The sequence below is a fragment of the Leishmania martiniquensis genome, chromosome 11 (genome assembly GCF_017916325.1).
Source record: "Leishmania martiniquensis isolate LSCM1 chromosome 11, whole genome shotgun sequence".
NCBI lineage: Eukaryota > Euglenozoa > Kinetoplastea > Trypanosomatida > Trypanosomatidae > Leishmania > Leishmania martiniquensis.
Window position 1 is genome coordinate 141294 of NC_090146.1, and position 19385 is coordinate 160678.

At 61.2% G+C, this 19385-nt stretch overlaps 6 protein-coding genes across 6 annotated transcripts; all 6 read left to right on the forward strand.

The window, feature by feature from the left end:
- Window positions 1–1213: 1213 nt before the first annotated feature.
- LSCM1_06552 (uncharacterized protein) lies at window positions 1214–3745 on the forward strand (the record flags this gene model as incomplete). The annotated part of the gene is made up of 1 exon (XM_067323969.1): window positions 1214–3745. One exon carries the CDS (start codon window positions 1214–1216, stop codon window positions 3743–3745), a length of 2532 nt encoding a protein of 843 aa, XP_067180510.1.
- A 923-nt stretch (window positions 3746–4668) lies between these two features.
- Window positions 4669–6978, forward strand: LSCM1_06553 (uncharacterized protein; the record flags this gene model as incomplete). Its single annotated transcript, XM_067323970.1, has 1 exon — window positions 4669–6978. The coding sequence occupies one exon, from the start codon at window positions 4669–4671 to the stop codon at window positions 6976–6978; it is 2310 nt and encodes a 769-aa protein (XP_067180511.1).
- A 677-nt stretch (window positions 6979–7655) lies between these two features.
- LSCM1_06554 (uncharacterized protein) lies at window positions 7656–10211 on the forward strand (the record flags this gene model as incomplete). Its single annotated transcript, XM_067323971.1, has 1 exon — window positions 7656–10211. The coding sequence occupies one exon, from the start codon at window positions 7656–7658 to the stop codon at window positions 10209–10211; it is 2556 nt and encodes an 851-aa protein (XP_067180512.1).
- A 1169-nt stretch (window positions 10212–11380) lies between these two features.
- On the forward strand, window positions 11381–13192 carry LSCM1_06555 (uncharacterized protein; the record flags this gene model as incomplete). Its single annotated transcript, XM_067323972.1, has 1 exon — window positions 11381–13192. The coding sequence occupies one exon, from the start codon at window positions 11381–11383 to the stop codon at window positions 13190–13192; it is 1812 nt and encodes a 603-aa protein (XP_067180513.1).
- An 831-nt stretch (window positions 13193–14023) lies between these two features.
- LSCM1_06556 (uncharacterized protein) lies at window positions 14024–16324 on the forward strand (the record flags this gene model as incomplete). Its single annotated transcript, XM_067323973.1, has 1 exon — window positions 14024–16324. The coding sequence occupies one exon, from the start codon at window positions 14024–14026 to the stop codon at window positions 16322–16324; it is 2301 nt and encodes a 766-aa protein (XP_067180514.1).
- Window positions 16325–16841: 517 nt separating this feature from the next.
- On the forward strand, window positions 16842–18782 carry LSCM1_06557 (uncharacterized protein; the record flags this gene model as incomplete). The annotated part of the gene is made up of 1 exon (XM_067323974.1): window positions 16842–18782. One exon carries the CDS (start codon window positions 16842–16844, stop codon window positions 18780–18782), a length of 1941 nt encoding a protein of 646 aa, XP_067180515.1.
- Window positions 18783–19385: the final 603 nt, after the last annotated feature.

Here is a 19385-nt window from a genome sequence, read left to right on the forward strand (position 1 = left end):
GTGCCGGCCTTTTCTTTATATGCGCTTCTTTATCTGTTATACGGCTCCTTACGCTACGGCGGCCGCTTACTTCGGTGATTGACCCCACGTGCGCACAGGACTCCATGTCACTCACCCTTTCAACTCACATCGACGCCACAGGCAGCGCCCCCCCCCGCCCCTCTATCCTCGTTTCCACGCAAGTGGGGCAGTAAAGCAAAGTCACCGCTGCTGCAGGGGGGGCAAAGGCATGGAAAAGAGTGCCGGTGGCCACTGATGATCCCATACCTTACGAGCTACTCTTCATGCCGGCACGTAGGTGTACATCCACGCCTCCCTCCCTCCCTCCCCTTTAGCGTCTGACTCTCCGTCTCTCGAGCATTCGGCCCCCCCTCCATCTCTCACTCACCCCCTTTTTTGTGTGTGGTGTCTCTGATTTGTGTTACCCATCCGCAGCTGTTGCGCGTGTCTTTCTCTCCGTTCTCGCCTGTTTTTCTTTTTTGCGCGTGTTGTATGACTGTCTTTTGTCATGTTGGCGGTAACAGTCTCAGTGTCGCGAGCTATGTGCGTGTGTCTGGCGCGTCTCTCCTGGAGAGGACGCTCTCCGTAAGTTAAGCATACCAACCCAAATAACGAAAGAAGCGCGCGCAGCCCAAAGGTCTGTAGCGACACACCCTTCGAAAGTTCACCCCCCACCATCCCACCCTGCTTCTTCAGTCGTTTGTGTGGGGGGGATAGCCTTCTGTGCTCGAACGCGCGAAGACACGTCGGTGTGCGACATGGCCGCAGCCTGTGCGCACAAATAGTCGTGCTAAGGAACGAAAGTGGGCGCGAACGTCGCCACGGTCACGTTCCTCCCTCTGGTCCTTCTTGCGAGCGCATCACCTCTCCCGGTGGGGAGGAGAGAGGGGGGTGTCTGTCCTTCGATTCCGTTTGCCTCCCGCGTCTGACGTGCGTGGGACTTCGGCATCTCTTTCCCTGTTTCCCACCCCACACACACACACAATCCCGTCCCTATGGCTGCGCACTTACCCCCTCCCCTCCGTCCCCCTCACCACTACCCCCTCCTGCGCTTCACACGCTCATATGGATGTGCTCGTCACCACGTACTCGACGTTGGCGTGTCAGTCGTCAAGAGCGCCTCCCTCCATCACACTCGGCCATTCAAGCCGTCGGTACCGGAGGCGTTGTCCGCACACACATACGCGAACCGTGAGAGAAACGGTCGTGTCGGATGCCCCCAAAGCGTCGGCCCACCTCCAAGTCGCCACCGTCGCGGCAGACGGCGGCGAGTGCGCCCAGCCCCGCCACGACCGCCCCGCTCTCCTCCCCTCCCCGGCCCGCCGCCAAGTCGCCGAAGGGCAAACCCTCACGGAGGCAAAGCGTAGCAGCCCCTAAAACTGTCGCCCTCACCCCGCGCACGGAGGAGCACACGGAAGGTGCCACGAGCAGCGTCAGTGCAAGCGCGAGCAGCCAGAACAGCTCCAGCTTCGATAGCCCTTCTGGCGGCACTGCGGCTCTGGCCGGGTACACCGCCGAGAGCGAGCATGACGCGCACGGCTACGAGCGACTTCACGACATCCTCCTGCAAGACAGTGACGCCGACGGTGAGGATGGCAGGGCGGATGAGGATGTCGTCATCCTCTTTCCAAACGCCGAGGAGCTCACGAGCGCCGCTGCCGGTATAAACGGTGATGGCGACAGCGGCCGCGTAGTGCATCTGGGAACGACCCAGCAGCTCGACGAATCGGACAGCAGCGAGGACGAGGCGACGCTGAATCGCGTCGGTGATATTCCGCTTGAGTGGTACAAGGACGGGAACCACATCGGCTACGATGTCGAGGGTCATAAACTGATGAAGACGGAGCGATCTGCACTGGAGCGGCTGCTGGAGGCGACGGACGACCCGAACGCAATGCGCACCATCTACGACGCGTTGCACGACGAGAAGAAAACGCTGTCGAACGCCGACCTGCAACTCATCTTCAACCTGCAGCGCAACCGCACAACGAACTCGAGCTACAACATGTACTCGGAGGTGCAGGAAGACACCGTTGTCTTCGATCCGCTCAACCACCCGCTCGCCCGCAGCAGCGGCCCGTCCAAGAAGGCATTTGTGCCTGCACTGCACGACATGAAGGTCATTGCGAAGATGGTGCGGCGCCTGCGCAAGGAGGAGGCGGAGCGCAAGCTGCACCCCGCCAAGGAGGAGGCGGAGAAAGAGGAGCAGCTTCTCTGGGACGACGGCCATGTCGAGATGGACACGCACACGCACTTCAAGTACTTCAACCGCATCCCAAAGCCGAAGCTTCCGCCGCCGGGCACGTTCGAGAGTTACCGTCCACCACCCGAGTACCTGCCGAGTGAGCGGGCGAAGCAGCGTCAGGCTCACCTGCGTAAGATTGACCGTAAAGAGCACTTCCTGCCGCAGTGCTTCGACGCCCTGCGCCACGTTCCTTTCTATCACCACACCATTCAAGACCGCTACCAGCGCTGCCTCGACCTCGCGTTCTTCCCGCGTGCGCAGCGCACGCGGCTCGTAGTGGACCCTGAGAAGCTGCTGCCGGAGCTGCCGGACCCGAAGGACCTGCGGCCGTACCCAGAGAAGCTCTCCTTTCACTACAAGGGGCACACGGCGACAGTGCGTAGCGTGTCGGTGAGCCCGAACGGGCAGTACCTCGCAACCGGCTGCGACGACCATCTCGTGCGCGTCTACGAGGTGCAGACAGGACGTCTCATGAAGCGGTACGACATGGGGGCGCCGGTGCAGCAGGTCGAGTTCTCCCCCTCCAGGTCTCTCAACATCCTCGCTGTCGCAGTGGAGTACAGCCTCGTGTTCATTGTGCCGACCTTTGCGGCTCACACCCTGGTGAACGATCACACAATCCGCTTCCTCCGCGCGCCAGGGGTGTCGGCAGGTCATCGGGAGACACCGCACGCGCTCGGCGCGGTCGACACACTCGGCGGTCGCGCGGTGACGCAGACGACCCTGGACGCGGACGAGACGGCGCACGAGGCGACGGCCGACCTGCACGACATCGAGGAGCGCGAGAAGCGTGCCGAGTTCGTCGACGCCAGCGCAAAGGAGCGGAATGCGGGGATTGTGGTCAAAATTGCAATGCACGCGAAGGTGAAGAAGTTCTGCTTTCATGTGAAGGGCGACTACCTGTGCGCACTATGCCCAAAGGACCACGTCAAGTACCGGCAGACAATTATGCTGCAGCTCTCGAAGCGTAAGGTGTTCTGCCCGTTTCGCAAGTTTTCTGAGGTCGTCACGGACTGCCGCTTTCACCCGCGGGAGCCCCTCTTCTTTCTCTCGACGACCAACTCCGTGCGGTGCTACAACCTTATGGCGCACCGGCTTCAGCGGCGCTTCAAGGCGTCAGGCGGTGTCACGACTTGTCTCTCCGTCCACCCCGAGGGCGACAACTTCCTCGTCGGAGACACGACGAGCCACACGTCGTGGTTCGACATGGACTTCTCCGACAAGCCGTACAAGCGCATGCGCTCGCACAAGGGGGTTGTGAACTCTGTCGCCTTTCATCCAAAAACGACAGCCTACCCGCTCTTCGCCACGGGCGCCTCGGATGGTCAAGTGCACGTGTTCCACGGCATGGTGTATGACGACTACAACAAGAACGCGCTGGTCGTGCCAGTGAAGATCCTGAAGCATCAGCGCTCAGTGTACGCGGTGGCGTGGCACCCCACGCTTGCGTGGCTCTTCACGTCTACCGAAGACGGCGTGGTGACGGCGTGGACAGAGTGACGCTGTCACTATCCGAATCAGCGCGGAAGAGCGACAAGCACCGCGTATGCCGTACGGACTGTGTGGCCGTCCCGCTGAGTTCCTTCTTTGTTTTGTTTTGTTCCTCTAAAAGGGGTAACACTCTGTTGAGAGCGAGCGGGTGGCGGCGGCGGCGCGCTGGTCTCGATGCGCAGCGCGCGTGACGGCCCCGGAGGCAGTACCGCTTTTTGACCCCTCTTTTTTTCCTCACTCTTGTCGGGTCACGGCGTCCCCATCCCCCAACGCACATGCGGTCTGTCTCTAATGCACGTGCGGTTTTTTTTCTTGCTTCCCTTTCGCCCGTTAAGTGGATCCGAGTAACGGCTCTCTCCTCCCTCAGCCACCCCTTTCGTGTCCGCGTTACCGCACGCTCCCCATCACTAACGGCCCTCCCTTCCTCGTTTATGTGCGACATCGTTTACGTCTCTCTGCACGCATAAGGCTCGTGCACGGGGGGAGATTACACCAGCCAAAGCGGAAGCAACAAGATTTGCAGAGCTGCGACTTGATCAAACGCGTCTTGGCCCACACACACATATATATATATGTTCGCTTGTTGCGTGGGTGTGGCAAGTAGCAGTGCGCTGCGTCGTCACTCTCGCCCTGTCTCCCCTCTGAACCACCCCGGTCCTCCCCCTGCTAGTGTCCGCCCACCCACCCCTCTCTCTTCTTAGGCACGAGTTGATTGTCGACGCACAGCTGATCTTGAGAGACAGTGAGCGCATGAGTCGGTGCCCCAGTACTCGCAGCGCATGCTTCCGCCACCACCAATCGACCACGCTTCCGAAAGCAGGATACAACTTGGAGACTGCGCTATCTCTCCGTCCCTCTCTCTCTCCCTCTCTCTCTACGGGAGGCCTGCACACATCAAGTCACACACACACACACCTCCACGCGGCATGGATATGCCAACCAACGGCACGACCTCGGCCTCCACCATGGCGGCAGGGCCCGTTTACACAGCGATTGCCGTCTGCGGCTGTGGACATGACGGCCGACTCGGCATTGGGCGGGACGCCCCGTCGACCATGAGCGAGGTCGCGCTTATAGAGGACTTCCTGCCTAGCTTCGCTGCTGCCGACACGGTAGGAGAGGTTCGTCAGGTTGCCTGTGGAGCGTATCACACATTGGTGCTGACGAGCATGGGACTGTACGGCTGGGGGCTGCATGAGGATGGCCAGCTCGGACTGGGTCGGCCATCCACTGCCACAACCAAAGCCACCGCATGGGATGGCGCTCTCGGCGAGGCAAGTCCGACGGCAGCGGCAGTGCCGACCCACGTTGATCGGCCTCTGCGAATCCCCTTCGCTGCATTTTCAGGTGTCGACAGGGCGGAAGCCGACGTGCCCGTCACCATCATCTCTGTCCACTGCGGTGCTCATCACTCTTTTGTATACTCAACGGCAGGCGTTTACGTGACCGGCAGGAACAACTGCGGCCAGCTTGGTCTTGGGCACACGGACAACGTATTTACATGGACCCGACTCTGTGCGGCGCTTCCCCTGAGGACTGCTGACGGCGACGCAGTCCACACCTCAGAAACAGCGCGTTCGACTATGCCGATAATGTCATCTTTACCGAGCGCGCAGCACTCCAATCAAAGTGGTCGGCACATGCGGTTGCTCTACGGCCGCCTCACGCACATCAGCTGCGGCACCGACCACACTCTTCTCGCCTGGAGTGACGCGGTTATCCTGCGCACGGCATCACCGTCGAGCGCCGATACGCAGCAGCCGCCTATCAACGCCCATGAGAGCGGCAAGCTTCTGTACTATCCGTCCTTACTGACGGCATGCGGCCGAGGGGACTTTGGCGAACTTGGCTATGACGGCGACGCCTGGGCGGTGCTGCAAGCCAAGGCTCAGCGGCAGGAGCGCGCACTGCGCTCAGCCAAGCAGCAGCAAGGGACGCACGGCGGCGACGACGACGGTCAGCATAGCTCGGCGGATGCCACCTACAAATTCAAGTGGAAGGCTGCGGCCACCGTCAAGCAGCGGCGTCCCCCCTTCAACTCGGCTTTCTTCGAGGCTGTGGAGGGTGTGAGCCATCTGGAAGAAAGCGCGGTCACGCTCTCTGCGACCTGTGCAGAGGAGGTGGGCGCAGCACTGCTTCGCCAAGCTTGCATAGTCAGCGGGCGGGCAGAGGACCTAATCTGGCCGTGCCATGGATACCTTGCAACGGACTGCGCGGGCCTTCCTCCCATCGCCTCCGTCCTCGGGACTTGCAGCGGTGTCGCGGGTGGATGGGAGGTGGTAAAGCTGCAGGCAATGCATCACCACTCCGCTGTGACGCTGCGGCGACGTCACGGCGAGGGTCAAGAACAGCAGGTGGTCCTGCACTGGGGCTGTTACTACTGCTCTGACATCGAGGACTCAGCTGCCTCTCACCCACGGGACATTTTTGCTGACATGCAAGACGCATTCAACAGCTATCACGATGTGCGTACGTCGGTGCTCCGTGGATCGTGTGGAGGGATACATGCCGGAGAGGAGAGCCTGCTGCGCTACATGGCGTCCCGCAGGCCTTCAGTACCCGCAACAACAGTGGCACCAGCCCGTGACGATGAGGTATCTGTGGCTGCATCACCCTTTGTTACTTCCTCCGCTCACGCGCCACTGCTGCAAATCATGGGCAGCGGCAACCTGGGGCTCGGCATCGAAGACAGCTTCACGCGCAGCTGGACGAATCTGGCTTGCCTGGGCGGCCGCATAGCCGCTGGAGGTCAAGCGAAGGTGCAGGCAGTAGTGGGCCGCTCACACTACCTCATCTTGACACACACAGAAAGGGCCAGCCGCACTGCACGGCGCTCCTCAGCGGATGCCGCATCCTTGGACGGGAAGACGGCGGATGGCGAGGCATCCGCCGTCTTTGGTTTCGGCGACAACTTGCACGGGCAGCTCGGTGCACCGGCGCTGCAGGCCGTCGATGCTTCTGAAGATGTCATCGTAGTAGCGCCACGGGTTGTGCTGCAAGATGGGAATGTACTGCGCACCGCTACGTCGGTGCAGCGGTCGCTGAGAAATGCGGCTGCTCCGCCTGCACACCATAACCGCTCTGCGGCGGCGAAGATGCCACAGTCCTCCACGTCAGCAGCGGAGGCGCTTTACGAAGTCGTCGCGATCCGTGCCGTTGAGGCTGGCGCGCGGCACTCCATCTTCCTCGTGGATGCTCGTCCCATTGCTGCGGCAGCAGCGTCAGGGGCCGCGAACAGCTAGCGCAGCAGGCCTCCATCTCCCCCTCCCCCGCCCTGACCCGCCTGTCTCGGTTCACCGCCGCGCATATCTTTGCATCTGTTTCCTCCCACTTGCTCTGCAGAGGTGCGCCCGCGTGCGGCAGCCCCTCGCCAGCGCCTCCTCCCTTGCTTTCACTGTCACGCTTGCTCATGTTCCTTTGTGGAAGTGAGAAGCGTAGAAGTGTGAACCGCAGGGGTGTGCACAGGTGTCCGTAGCACAAGTGTTCTCGGGTGGAAGGGCGTGCGCCGTTCTTTCCTCCTTGCCCTCTTCGATCCACCCAAGTCCGCCGCACCCTCTCCCATGCGTGGCGGGAAGATGCAGATGCCCTCCTCAGCTCCCTACCCGGCCCACCCACACCCCTCCGCCGCTCCCGCTCTCCCGCTTTGCGAAGGCCCTGAATCTGCGCCTCTGTCTTCCTCCTCCTGCCTACACCCCACTCCACCTCGTGGGCCACAACCCATCAACTGACTCGCCCTTTACTCGTCGGTCTCCCCCCCATCGCTTTGGCTGATGGCATTTCACTCGAATGGTGCGCCTGCGACTGAGGCATTTAACATCTCGAGACGGCCGAGCGAGAGTGCTGTGCGCGCCGGAATTCCGCCCCTCCCTCCTCTCTTCACACGTTAGCGCACCCGGGCACGGTCACCTTAGAGCATAGGATGAAGAAAAGATGCATGAGGGGCATGTACGCGGGTGTTGGTGTGATGCAGCACGCCTCGGAAAGGCATCGCCGACTTCCCCGTGCCGGCCCTCTAGGCGGCGTCCGGCCCTTGCGCCAAGTCGCGGGCGTCGTGGGAGGCTCCAGCCCGAAACGTGGAGCGCCACATGTCTGCACAAAAGCCCCCTGCGACTCCCCCCTCCCGCCTTGCTGCTCCGTTGGCGGTGTGTTGTGCGCTTCCACACTCTTGGCTTTGCGGATAGCGAAGTGCTCCGCTCGCTGCTTCCCGACATCAACGCTGGTTGCCGCTGCCGCCAGCGCGCTCCGTTGCCTCGCCACCGCTCACCTCGCTGATGCTGCGCCAGGGCGCAGAGCCCTCTCCACCTCCGCCTCTTCCTCGGGGAGGGAAGAGGGGGTATCGGCCCCCGCTGCCGCTGAAGGGTCACGTGAATCCGTCGCAGCTGTCGCTACACATGACGCAGCGGGCACCTCTAACACTCCGGTGAATGGAGCCCTCCTCGCCGAGATTCGCGCGGCTCTTGAGAGGCAAGTGGACAAGACATGGCTGCCAGTAAGTGACTTGTATGCAGCGCTACCGTTGCATGTGCGTCGAAGTCACGTGAAACCGCACAAGTCCATGACGCATGTGCTGCAGAAGTGCGCCCATGAGCTTGGCATATCGCTGAACGCAACGGGGGTGTACTACGCAAAGGGAACGCTGCCAAGTCACGCACCCGCGTCGGCTAACGGGACCCCCACGGCAGCAAGCATGAGCGGCGACGCTGACAGGGCCAATGAAAGCAGCAGCTGCACTGCCGCGAAAGAGAGGCGAATCGCCGTTGTCCAGTCTAACGCCCAGGGTGACGGCGCGATCGGCGCGGCTGTGCAGACGCCCTCCCATTCATCATACGATGAGAAGAACACCACCGTCCCGGCACCCGTTTGGTCCACCTCAAAGGCAGTGGGCCCGGTGGACTTCTTCTTTGATGTCGATTTGCATGAGATACCGAATCCGCCGCCGGACTTTGATGCGACCCCGTCGGCGCTCGCCGTGGACGGAATGCACTCCAGCGCAAACGGCGCCGTGATCGCGCTGCGGGATTTCGTCTCGCACATCCCACCTTTTTTTGTTCCTGTGAAGGAGGTGCTGGCGAACATGCCCGGCTACACCGTGGAGCATCTTGAGGTGTACCTTAATGTCAAGCCTTTGGAGCTGGTGACCATCGCCGGCGAGCGCTACGTGCGCCTGTTTGGCAGCTTCGGCTATCTCTCGCTGAGTGGGAGTGAAGTGTCAGAGAAACTATTCGCCCGCTACCGCCCCAACGTGGCTCTTGTCGCGACACTAGAGGCCGCCTTTGAGGGCATCTACGACAAGTGGATGCCGCTGCCAGAGCTGCTGCGCCGAGTTGGGCCGGATGTAGCGGCACAGCTTCCTTTTCAAGGGCCCGCTGCCATCACTTACTTCGCTCAGATGCAGCACCGCTTTGCATTCGCGGTACGGCATGTGCCCATAGCGGGTGTCGGTGCGGCAGAGGCACCGTTGTCACCGCAGTTGGCTACCGAGGCCGCGGTGCTGCTGCGGAAGCCCGGGTACTCCGGCCTCGAAGCGCAATCGACGCCAACGCCGAAAATTTTTCAGTTGCTGATGAGCCTGGTGCCGGGCGACAGGCAGGTCGACATCGATGTTGTCAGAGGTCAGCTGACCTCTGAGGTGAGCGCGGAACTCAGCAGTTACTACGGCGGGCTAGAAGGATTCTTTGCCGCTCACAAGCCAGTCTTCTTCGTTCCTCCAGAGACGCCGACAGTGGTGATGCGGATGCGTTATCGAGTTCGAACTCAGCGTGCGAAACTGCCGCTGGAGGAGCAGCTGCGCATAGCCCTTGATGCTCGCGATAAGGGGCGCATTCGGTCTCTGCGACGCAAGATCGCCTTCCGTGACAACCCTTCTCACCCGCTCCACGACCCAGAGAATCTAGCGAAGGAGCTAAGCAAGCATCTGCCCCGTCGCGGCTTCGTGAGCCTCAGAGTATTTCTCAAGCGCAACGTCCCAGAGGAGCTGTTGATGTACCTGCCCAAGCGCATTCGAAGCTTCTTCAGCAACTATCCGCAGTACTTCATTCAGTTCGAGTACCAGAGCGCGGGTATGTGGTGTGTCTGTCGGCCGGATCAGCCTGTGCCGCGCGGGGTGATCCGGCGGAACTTCAACGATGGCGACCTCCTCCGGCTCATTGCAGAGATCCTTCAGCAGCGCGGTCCGCGCGCAGCGTCCACCATCCACACGAGCCTCCCCTTCGGCGCTCAGGAGGTCATTCGGCGCCGGTACGGTGGTGTGTACTTCTTCGTGGTTCGATACCCTCAGTACTTCAACGTTGTGCTCAAGGAAGAGAAGAATAACGTGCAGAGCAGTGCGGTGGTGCATCTCATCCAGGTGCCAAGCGAAGAGCTGTCGGACGCCGCCATGGCGAATAGCGCGGACTCCTCCAATAACCCCAACGCGCCAAGCTATGATGGTGGTGGCGACGAGGACGAAGAGGACCTCGACGACGGCTTGGACTGAGGATGCGTAGGCACAAAGACTACACGCGCGCGTACATATTGCCGGTTAAGATGTAGTGGAGGGACTCCGTTTGGCTTCGTTGGTTCGTCGCTGGTGTATTGCATGTCCGTGTGTATGCGTGTGTGTGTGTGTGTGTGGTGTGTTGAGGCCTCTCTCTCTCTGTTTCCTTCACAGCTCTCGCGCTCTCTTTTCGCTTTCACCCACGTCAACAAAACGTTCGGAGCCAAAGTAAAACGGCGAGCGCCCTCTGCGAAGGGGGAAGAGGGGAAAGGGGGGCCGAGAGGGTATGTGTGCGGCACCTCTCGCACTCTCTCACGCTCTCACTCACTGGTTCTTGGCCTTTCCTTTTCGCGAAGGGCAGACCAAGTCATGGTTTGGGGGGTCTCTGCTCGACGTCCTCGGCTCCTGCAGCTCCCTGTCTACTGTCTCGATGCATCGCTTTTGCCTTTCCCTCGCGCTCACGCCTGCGGTGCGACACACGCACACAGTTCTCGTCCACTTTTCCGCCCCGCCCTCTCTCTCTGTCCGCCCCTACCCGACTCCCCTCTCCATTCCATCGGTCGTCCGCTAAAGCGCACACCAAAAGAATTGGAGGAAACCCTAAACGGCACGCACACACACGCAAGGCGCACCTTTTTTCTCTTCGTTGTATAGACGGCTCTCCTCTCTCTCTCTCTCGCAACCTTGACTTCATGTCTTTGTGGTGTGTGTATGGTGCAAGTGTGGCTGAGTGAGACCAGCTGCCCCCCCTCCCCTCCGCCTCCTTTGCGGCTAGCTGTATCGAGTGCATCGTGTGCGTGCACAGCATCTTCACCCTTGCTCATTGTCCCCTCCCACCCATTCACCGACCGACCACCACACAACAACACACCCCTCCCTACATACGCACACGAGCCTCTCTCTTCCTAGCTCTCATTCGCTTTGGGGCACCAGCGTCTCTCCATGTCAACAAAACCACCGTCTCCACCCCCTCCTTTCCCCCTCCCAGTCCATACCTGACCTGTCTCAACGTCCCGCCGGTGCTCAGTCGATCCCCTCAGTCGTGCTTCCTCCATTACCACCGATATCTTTCTCTCTCTCTTTCTTGGTCCTCCTCCTCTCGCGCGTCGAGGGCGTGTTCCCCCTCCCTCCCCGCCCCTTGGCTGCATGCCTGCGTCTGCTTGTCAAGTATGGAGGTGGATCTTCGACGCCGTGGGCTGCAGTCCTTCAACCCCGCCGAGTTCGCCAACACGGACGAGCACCTGCGCATCCTTCTTCAGGTGCGTCAACTAGATCTCTCGCACAACTCGCTGTACACCATCCGTGGACTAGAAGGGCTGACACATTTGACGGTGCTGAACATTTCGCACAATGGCCTTCGCTCCCTCGGCGGTGGGCTGCCGCTGACGCTGCAGGTACTCGACGCGTCGCATAATAGCCTCGCCTCGCTGCAGAATGCCGCCCTTCTGCCGTTGCAGTTCCTCACCTCCCTCAACGTTTCCTTCAATGATTTGGAGGACCTCCGCGGGGTCCCCAACGTGACGGCGCAACTCACGTACCTCGACGTGCGGAGCAATCGACTTACCTCCCTGATGGGGATCGAGCACTGCACTCGGCTGCGCACGCTTCACGCAGAGGCGAATCTCTTGCGAGAGGTAGCAGACGTCGCCTCCATCAAGTCTCTCTCCCTTTTGTGCGCCGTCTTCCTATCCGGCAACCCCCTGCTCCTGCGCAAGCGTCTGCTCACCACACTCCATCATATGCTCCCCTCCAGCGTTGAAGAGGACGACTTGCCCACAACGGCGCCGCCAAGCAGTGTCCGCAGCTCTACAGCGGCACCGCCCTCTGTGCCGGACACATCGTCCGTCGCCTCACTGGATCGCAGTACTGTGGCCTCTGTCAGCGAGCACCGCCAGGAAGTGCGCTGTGGCAGTAGGCAGAGCAGCCGCCCGGCAAGCGTGCACCAACGCACAACACTATCCGCTCGCGACACCACCGACATGTGCGATTCTTCTGCACTGCAAGAGAGAACGGCACCCCTGCACGCACATTCCTCCACCCCCCAGCGTCACCGCCACCTGCCTTCTCGCGAAGCGTCCGACCGCGGTCACCCGTTGCAGTCGTTGGTGGCAGCTTCATCCACCGCCACCGTCCCTGCAGTCGCTAGTGGAGTGGTGGGAGGTGCGTCAGATAGCCCAACATGTCCTCGTCGAGCCCTACCGCATGAGCACCGCCTCGCAGAGACCCCGGGCGACCTCCCCGTGCCCTCGTCCCCTGACATAGCACATGCGTCGGTATCCTTCGGACCCGTGCACAGCACTAACGGCCGAGACCCGCTAACTGGGAGCACCCTCCAAGTCAGCGCATCGTTGCCTCACGAGCGCGGCTCCGTCGATGCAGCACCGCAAGCGCCGCGGCACTGTGCAAGCCATACCTGTGCGCTCGACCGCGATGACCTAGAAGAGCAGCTCGCGCGCGTCACTGCGGAGCGGGACCGCTATCAACGCGAAGTCGTCCTCCTGCGTAGAGAGGTGCGAGATCTGCGGCAAAAGTGTGCACAAGGGTCGGTGCAAGAGATGGTGGACCTGGACGAGGGGGGACAGACATCTGTGTGCCCCCCCGCCGTCGCAGCCGCTTCCGTTCACAGGGAGGTGAACCTGGGCTGTGCGCCGAATGAGCCTCACCGTACACGGCAGGCGCCACAGCAGGGGTTGTGCCCAGAGCGTTTCCTGGCGGTAGAGATGTCAGCCCATTCGTCGGCTTGTTCCCAGGATAGAGAGAGTGGTCCGCCGGAGCCGTCCAACAGCAACCTCTGCAGCGCGCCGCAGCACAAGGATCGGGTGGCGCAAGCAAGTAGGTCTTCGCCACCGTCCGCATGGTTGGCCGCACCGCAGAGGGTTGCCCCCATGAGCAGATCCGGTGTTCCGTCGACGATGGACAGGCGCGAGGTCGCAGCTCTGTTTATGGCGACACTGCAGCAGAGCAACTCTTCCTCTCGCTAACTGGACAGGAAGGGCAACCGCCTCCCTCCTCACCCTCCCCCCTCCTGGTCCGAGCGTGTGGTGGGCCATCTTGGTGGATTTCGGTTTTCACCTCTCTCATTACTGCAGATGTGAGCCCGCCTGTGAGGAAAGGCTCGGCGGCGCAGTAGTGAGGATGCACGCGAGGCTTTCCAGTGGATAGGTGTGTGTGTGTGTGCGCGCGCGCGCGTGTGTGCACGGCATGAAAGGGGTCTGAAGGCAGCAGGCCAAACAGCGAAAGTAACCGTCGCAGAGTTGCCGTCAGGAGTCTCTGCTCTCGTGACGTCCCTTTACCCTTCCCATCGCTCAGAAAAGAGCCGCGCGCCTTGATGCTTGTTACGAAAAGCTTCGCATGAGCGCGCGGTGTTGCCAGAGCCCCGTTGCCGAGGATGAGTCGCACGTGCACGCTCCCACGCGCGGCAGCACTGTTCATAGCTTCTCTCCTCTCCTGTCCCCTCTCTCTCTCTGATTCTGCGCCTCTGTGCACCTCCAACCTCCTATGGGGGAAAGACGTATCAGCGAGCTGTGGCGCAGGAGCACAGGTGAGCCCGCAACTGGCATCTGCGTAGATACGCACCCACACCGATACACCGCCACATGCGCATATATAGATTCATGTGTACATCCTCACACACTTACGCGTAGACGAGCGAGTTGTGGTGAGGAGTGCCGCTCATCGTACCCATCTCACACGCCCCCCACACACACACACACATATATATATACAGAGAGAGAGAGACCCGCTTGTTTCTGTGTGCACGCGCGCGCTTCCCTCTGTTCCTCTCATCGAAAAATCGCGCTGTGCCTGCAGCCATGCTGCACCCATGCCGCCGGCTGTCGAATGGGCTTCCGTTTGTGCCGATGACCCTCAGTACCCTCGACCTGCTGAATCATCGCCTGCAGGCCGCTGGGCTGGATGGCGCCGCCAATACCGCTGCTACGCCCATGTCGAGCGCGACTTCGAGTGCCGGCAGCCGCACGGGTAAGTCGAGCGAGTCGGATGAGCTCAAATGGTTCAGTGGCAGTTTCGACGCCCCATTCTTCATCTCCCCCAAGCACGACGGTATACGTCTCATCTCCTATGTCCCTCCCACGACCCTAGCAGCGCTGCCATCGTCGAAGCAGGCGTCCACCAAGGCCAAGAAGACGAGCACTGCCACAGGCGAGTCGTCGCCGTTGATGACGTGCTACTCACGCAACGGGCGGCCCGTCCACGGTCTCTTCTGGATTGAAGAAGAGCTGCGGCTTCTGCGGGCTCTCTGCGGTGACCCCGCTCTCATCGTGGATGGGGAGCTATACCTGCACCGAACCGACATGGAAGCCTCACGCGCAGCTCTGAAACCTCAAGCGGAGGCGACAGGTGGCGGGAGGCAGAGGCCAGAGAGAGCTGCGCTGGCGCCTTCGAATGCCAACGGAGCCCGTCCCCTGCCAGCCACAGCGGGCCCCATCCACACCGGCTTTCTCGCTGTCTCTGCGCTCGTCCATAGACTTCGCCGACCCACCAGCCGCTACACAAACGAGGAAAGCGTCCTGCAGTATGTTCCCGCTCTACCTCGCCTCTGCGTCTTCGATGTTCCCTCCTACAGTCCCTGCGCGGACCCACTAGCCCCCCTCACACGCACCGCATCCATCGACATCTCGGCAGCGTCACATCTTCACGCCTCCACCAAATCCTCCGCGATGGAGAGTGGTGTCCTTCATCCAGTGCTGGCGGAAGTGCAGCGCGTCCGAAGAGGCGCTTTGAACGCGCTGCGAGTCAGCGATGTGGAGCAGCTGCGCATCGTTCCCAATGTGACGCCCTTCTCACAGAGACTCCGCACAATGAATTACCTTTTCGAGCTGCTGTCACGCGGCGTAGAGTCGCCTGTGCTGCGGCAGCACTTCTGCCCCACATTGGTGCGCATGTTTAGCGCAGGGAAGAGGCGCGGCGTAGGCGATCATCGAAGTCGCACAGCCACAGCAGGGCAGATGAAGCCACCATCCTACGGATTCATCGAATATCACGGCGGACGCTTTGTGTGTCGCATTCCGTATCAGCTCGTGAGGTCTCTCGAGGACACCACGCAGCGATTGCTACCTGTGTACCTCGACGAGGGCTACGAAGGCGCCGTCGTTCGCGCCCCGGTGAACACGTACGACTTCAAGGAGAAGATGAAAGGCACGTTAGCGGCGCTGGTCGCCCCGCTGCTGCGAGCCACGGAGACGGGGGCGGCTCGTGGAAGGCGGCATCAGCGTCGGTCAAAAGTTGGTGGAAGTGAAGCAAGCGGCCACAGAACTCGCATCCACGCGGCCCTGCTCCTCTCTCTGAACAGCGGCACTGCATTAGGCTCCGTCACCCCTCTGATGGTGCGCGCGTACAGGGGAGATACTCCTCGTATCGAACCAGTGCAGGCCGTCTCTCCCTCTGAGGCCGGCCTCACCGATGCTGAGCTGGACGTGTTGGATGTCGCGGCTGTGGGCCGGCGGGCGGTCTTGCAGAGCACAAAGCTGCCGCAGCGCTCAGTGACGGCTGTCAAGGTACTCACATACCACGATCGCGAGTACCCAATCCTTCGCCCGCTGCTGAAAGAGCCATCGACAAACCTCCGAACACGGGGGCTGGTGTCCATGTCGCGCTCCCAAGCTCGTGCTCTCGGGTACTTCATAAAATCGAGCACCAACATAGCAGTCAGCAGCGACGGCGGGGCGACTAGGCCAGCCCTCGCCACCCCACGGCATGGGAAAAAGATGACGGGGAGTACCGCCTCTCCCCGCGCCGACTCGGCCGTCTGCTTCTACGGGCTTCAGTGCTTGGCCGAGAACGGACTCGTCTTTAACGTTTCCCTGCCTAAGCTGGCCCTCGATCAACAGAAGAGGCTGCTGCAGCACCTCCTCAGCGCGGGGCGCGACACGAGAGACGACAGCGGCGCCGCCTGCGTCACCATGACGAGGCGCACCAAAAGGAAGTTGGCAGCCAATGCATCGTGTGAGGAGGCTTCGTGCGCGAGCCCCTCAAAGATGGCCTCCCTCACAGGGCTCTACGCGACGGTGAAGTTCAGCACCCTCACGGAGCATGGCCTGCCTCGCTTTGGCAGCGTCAAGGCCATTCGCGGCGGTAAAGGGTGGTTCATGTGACCTCCCCTCTTTTGTGTGCGGGAGGGGGCTCATGGGCGGCCCAGCGAGGCAAAGGGAAGAGGGGGGCGCGTATGTGGGGAAACGGGGGTATCGTCGTGGGCTCCAGAGAACACGAAAATGCCATGTGGCGGCGATGTGTGTGTGTGTGTGTCCAGGATAGAAGAAGTGATGGGAGGCGCAGGGAGTGGGTCGGGGGGGGGGCTGCATCCCGAACAGACCTTTTTATTTTGGTGTGCACGGGTGGCTTTAGGTGCACATCGGGTAGCTCGAGACGTGCGGGCCGCATCATGGACGGTACGGATTACGCTGTAGCACTCCCGGCTTATCTGAGCGTGTTGGGCAGAGAGGAGTCTCTGAATACCGCTGATCAACTTTTCATATCCGCCACCACTCTCATCTCTCGCGTTCTATTCCCCGTACGCTCCAACCCCCACACACACACACACACACAAACTGTATTCTTCACGCATGGTTTCGCTTGCTAACTTAGTGAACTACACTCGTCTGGCACGCACGCATGCCGAGGCCAGTCCTCTCCGCCCACCGTGATGTACAATGCCGAGGCGGTAGTGTGCACCGCAGCGCTGGCAACAACAATGATGCCAGGTCAAGCCCAGGCAGCACCGCTGCAGCTTCGCTCAATGTGTGGGTACATACTCGCCTCGTCGACTCCACGGCACAAATCCTCGCAGCGCAGCCGGCAGACCCGCTGCGTGTGCTGAGCGTTAGCTTCTCTACCGAAGCCGTACTGGCTGCCACCTACCCCGCAACGTCTGCGCCAACGAGGGCAAAAGAGTTGGAGGCGGAAGCGGTGGGCGAAGCGAATGGCGTGATGGCTGCAGTGCCGGCATCAGGGGCCGCAAAGTCTACCGTCTTTCATAGCACTTCAAGCCCGAAGCTGCCTATTGTCATGAACGGCGACACTGCGTCCGCGCAGACAGTAGAGCACCTGATAGAGCAAAGCTGGGTAAGAAGACGCATGCAGCCGTACGGCCTGTACGCAGTGGCGCGGTGCGCTTGCCCGTGCCCGCCGCTGCGTCTCCCGCCCACCACCCCAGGTCACTTGGGGGTAAACATGGCACCTGTGGAAAGCGCGGACGGCCAGGACACTGCAAGCGCTGAAGCTCCAAGCGCCCCGACGCGGCCTCTGCTTTTTCAGTGGATGGACATATTCGCCCTGCTGCATCGGCAGAGTCGCATGTCCTTTGCTGAACTCGCTGCTGAAGCTGCGCGCTGGAACGCCCAATCAAAGAGTGCAGCTGTTGTACCGCCCGTCGACTACCGCGCGGCGGAAGAGATTCCCACATGCGAAGTGCTTCTGTGTGTAATGGCGGTGGTAGAAGAGCACCTACGCCGCGCCGAGTGTGGTGGGGCAGGAAGTGGTGCAGCGGGCGCGTCTCGGCTGTGCCGCCGCCTCCAAATCTCAGTGAAGCTCCTAGCGCTGCAGCTCCTCGCAGCCTTCGTGGACCTCCAGCGCAGCGCCGAGAGCACCCAATCTGGCAGCAGGAGCAGCAGCAGTGCGAGTGCTTTCGATCTTGAGCAAGAACACGACGTGGATGGGAGCAATCACGATGGCAGGGAGAAGAGAACAGGGGACGTCGACGCATGCCACATTACACGCGGCGTTTATCTCCTGTCCGCCCACCAACTTGATGAGCTTCATCAATGGTTGCACTGCTCTTTGCGTGCGAAGATCATCTCGCCTGACTCACCGCATTCGGCTGGTATCACAGCCGCCGGTGGAAGCAATGTCTGTGATGGCGGCAGCGGTGAGGCAGTCAATGTGGGTGCTGGGTCACCGCTGGAAGACCTTAAGTCACGCGCTACAGCGTACTTGACTCGCGTTCTGCGAAACCCTGCGCGTGACACACCAGCGTCGGCAGGCGTGCCAGGCGTGATGTCTCTGGACACCTTCGTTGCCTTCATGGAGCGGATGGCCTCGGTGGTGGTGGCGCATCAGCAAACAGGGCTGGCAATGGCCATCGCTCTCTCTGCTCGGTTACCACGGAGATCTCCAGCCTTAGCTGGAGAGGCACAATTGCCAGCGTGGGTAATGGAGCATGTCAGCAACTGCGCTGATGCTGTTGCCCAGCGGCAGACGGCCCTGCAAGATGGCGCGATGTTGGATTCGACCTCCGCCACGGTGCCGCTGGCGTGGAGGGCGTACGTGAACCAAATCGCTGAGCTTCTGGCGCCCTACCAGCGCGACGTGATGGCGCACCTGCGTCGAGAGCAGAGAGAAGAGGAAACGCGCCGTGGCACCTCGGGCGATAGCATCCTGCGCAGACTCCAACGGCGACTCCTGTCGTGGGCGAGGGAGGCGAAGTACGGCCATGCAAAGGCTCGGGAAAGACCCACAGCGGACGACTCCTCTCTGAGGGTGTTGGCAGCGGAGTTGGTGAGTGCGTGGGTGTCTCATGTGTTCGAAGCCTACGCCGTAACCCTCTACCCGACGTAAGAGATTCGTACGCACGCACGCATGGGCCTTCACACTTATACACACACACACACATGCGGTCACGGAGGCGGGAGGATGTGCACCGCGGTGAGTACGCAGGCGTCAGGCGGAACAGGGAGGCACGATGGGTATGCGTCAGTACGTTTATTCCATTGCTTTTCTCGGCACCACCATCCTTCTTCCTCCTTCGGAGGGGCTCCAACGCACACACATACCCTTTCGGTTTCAGTCGAAGCTGCGCCGTCTCCCTCACCGTGACTTGGCTCAATGACGAATGGAAAACAGAAAGGCAAAGGGGGAAAAGTGCCGCCCTTTGAGAGGGCCTCCGTGTCGCCCACAGGTGTGCCGTCGATGACGGGGAGGAGGAGGAGGGGCTGAGCATCAAGACGCATGTGCGCACGCCTTACTTCGCGAGCGGGCGGAGTGCAGAGGGTACCCTTAATGGCACTCCACTCCCAACGCTGCTTTTGTCATATGTGAGCCCTTCACCTACACAGAGAACGAGAGGGGGGGGGGGCAGAAGACCCCCTCTCTCTCCCGCGCGTCCCCCCTCCTCCCCCACGCCTTCATTAGCACCGTCCCTGACCACCACCCACGCCCTCC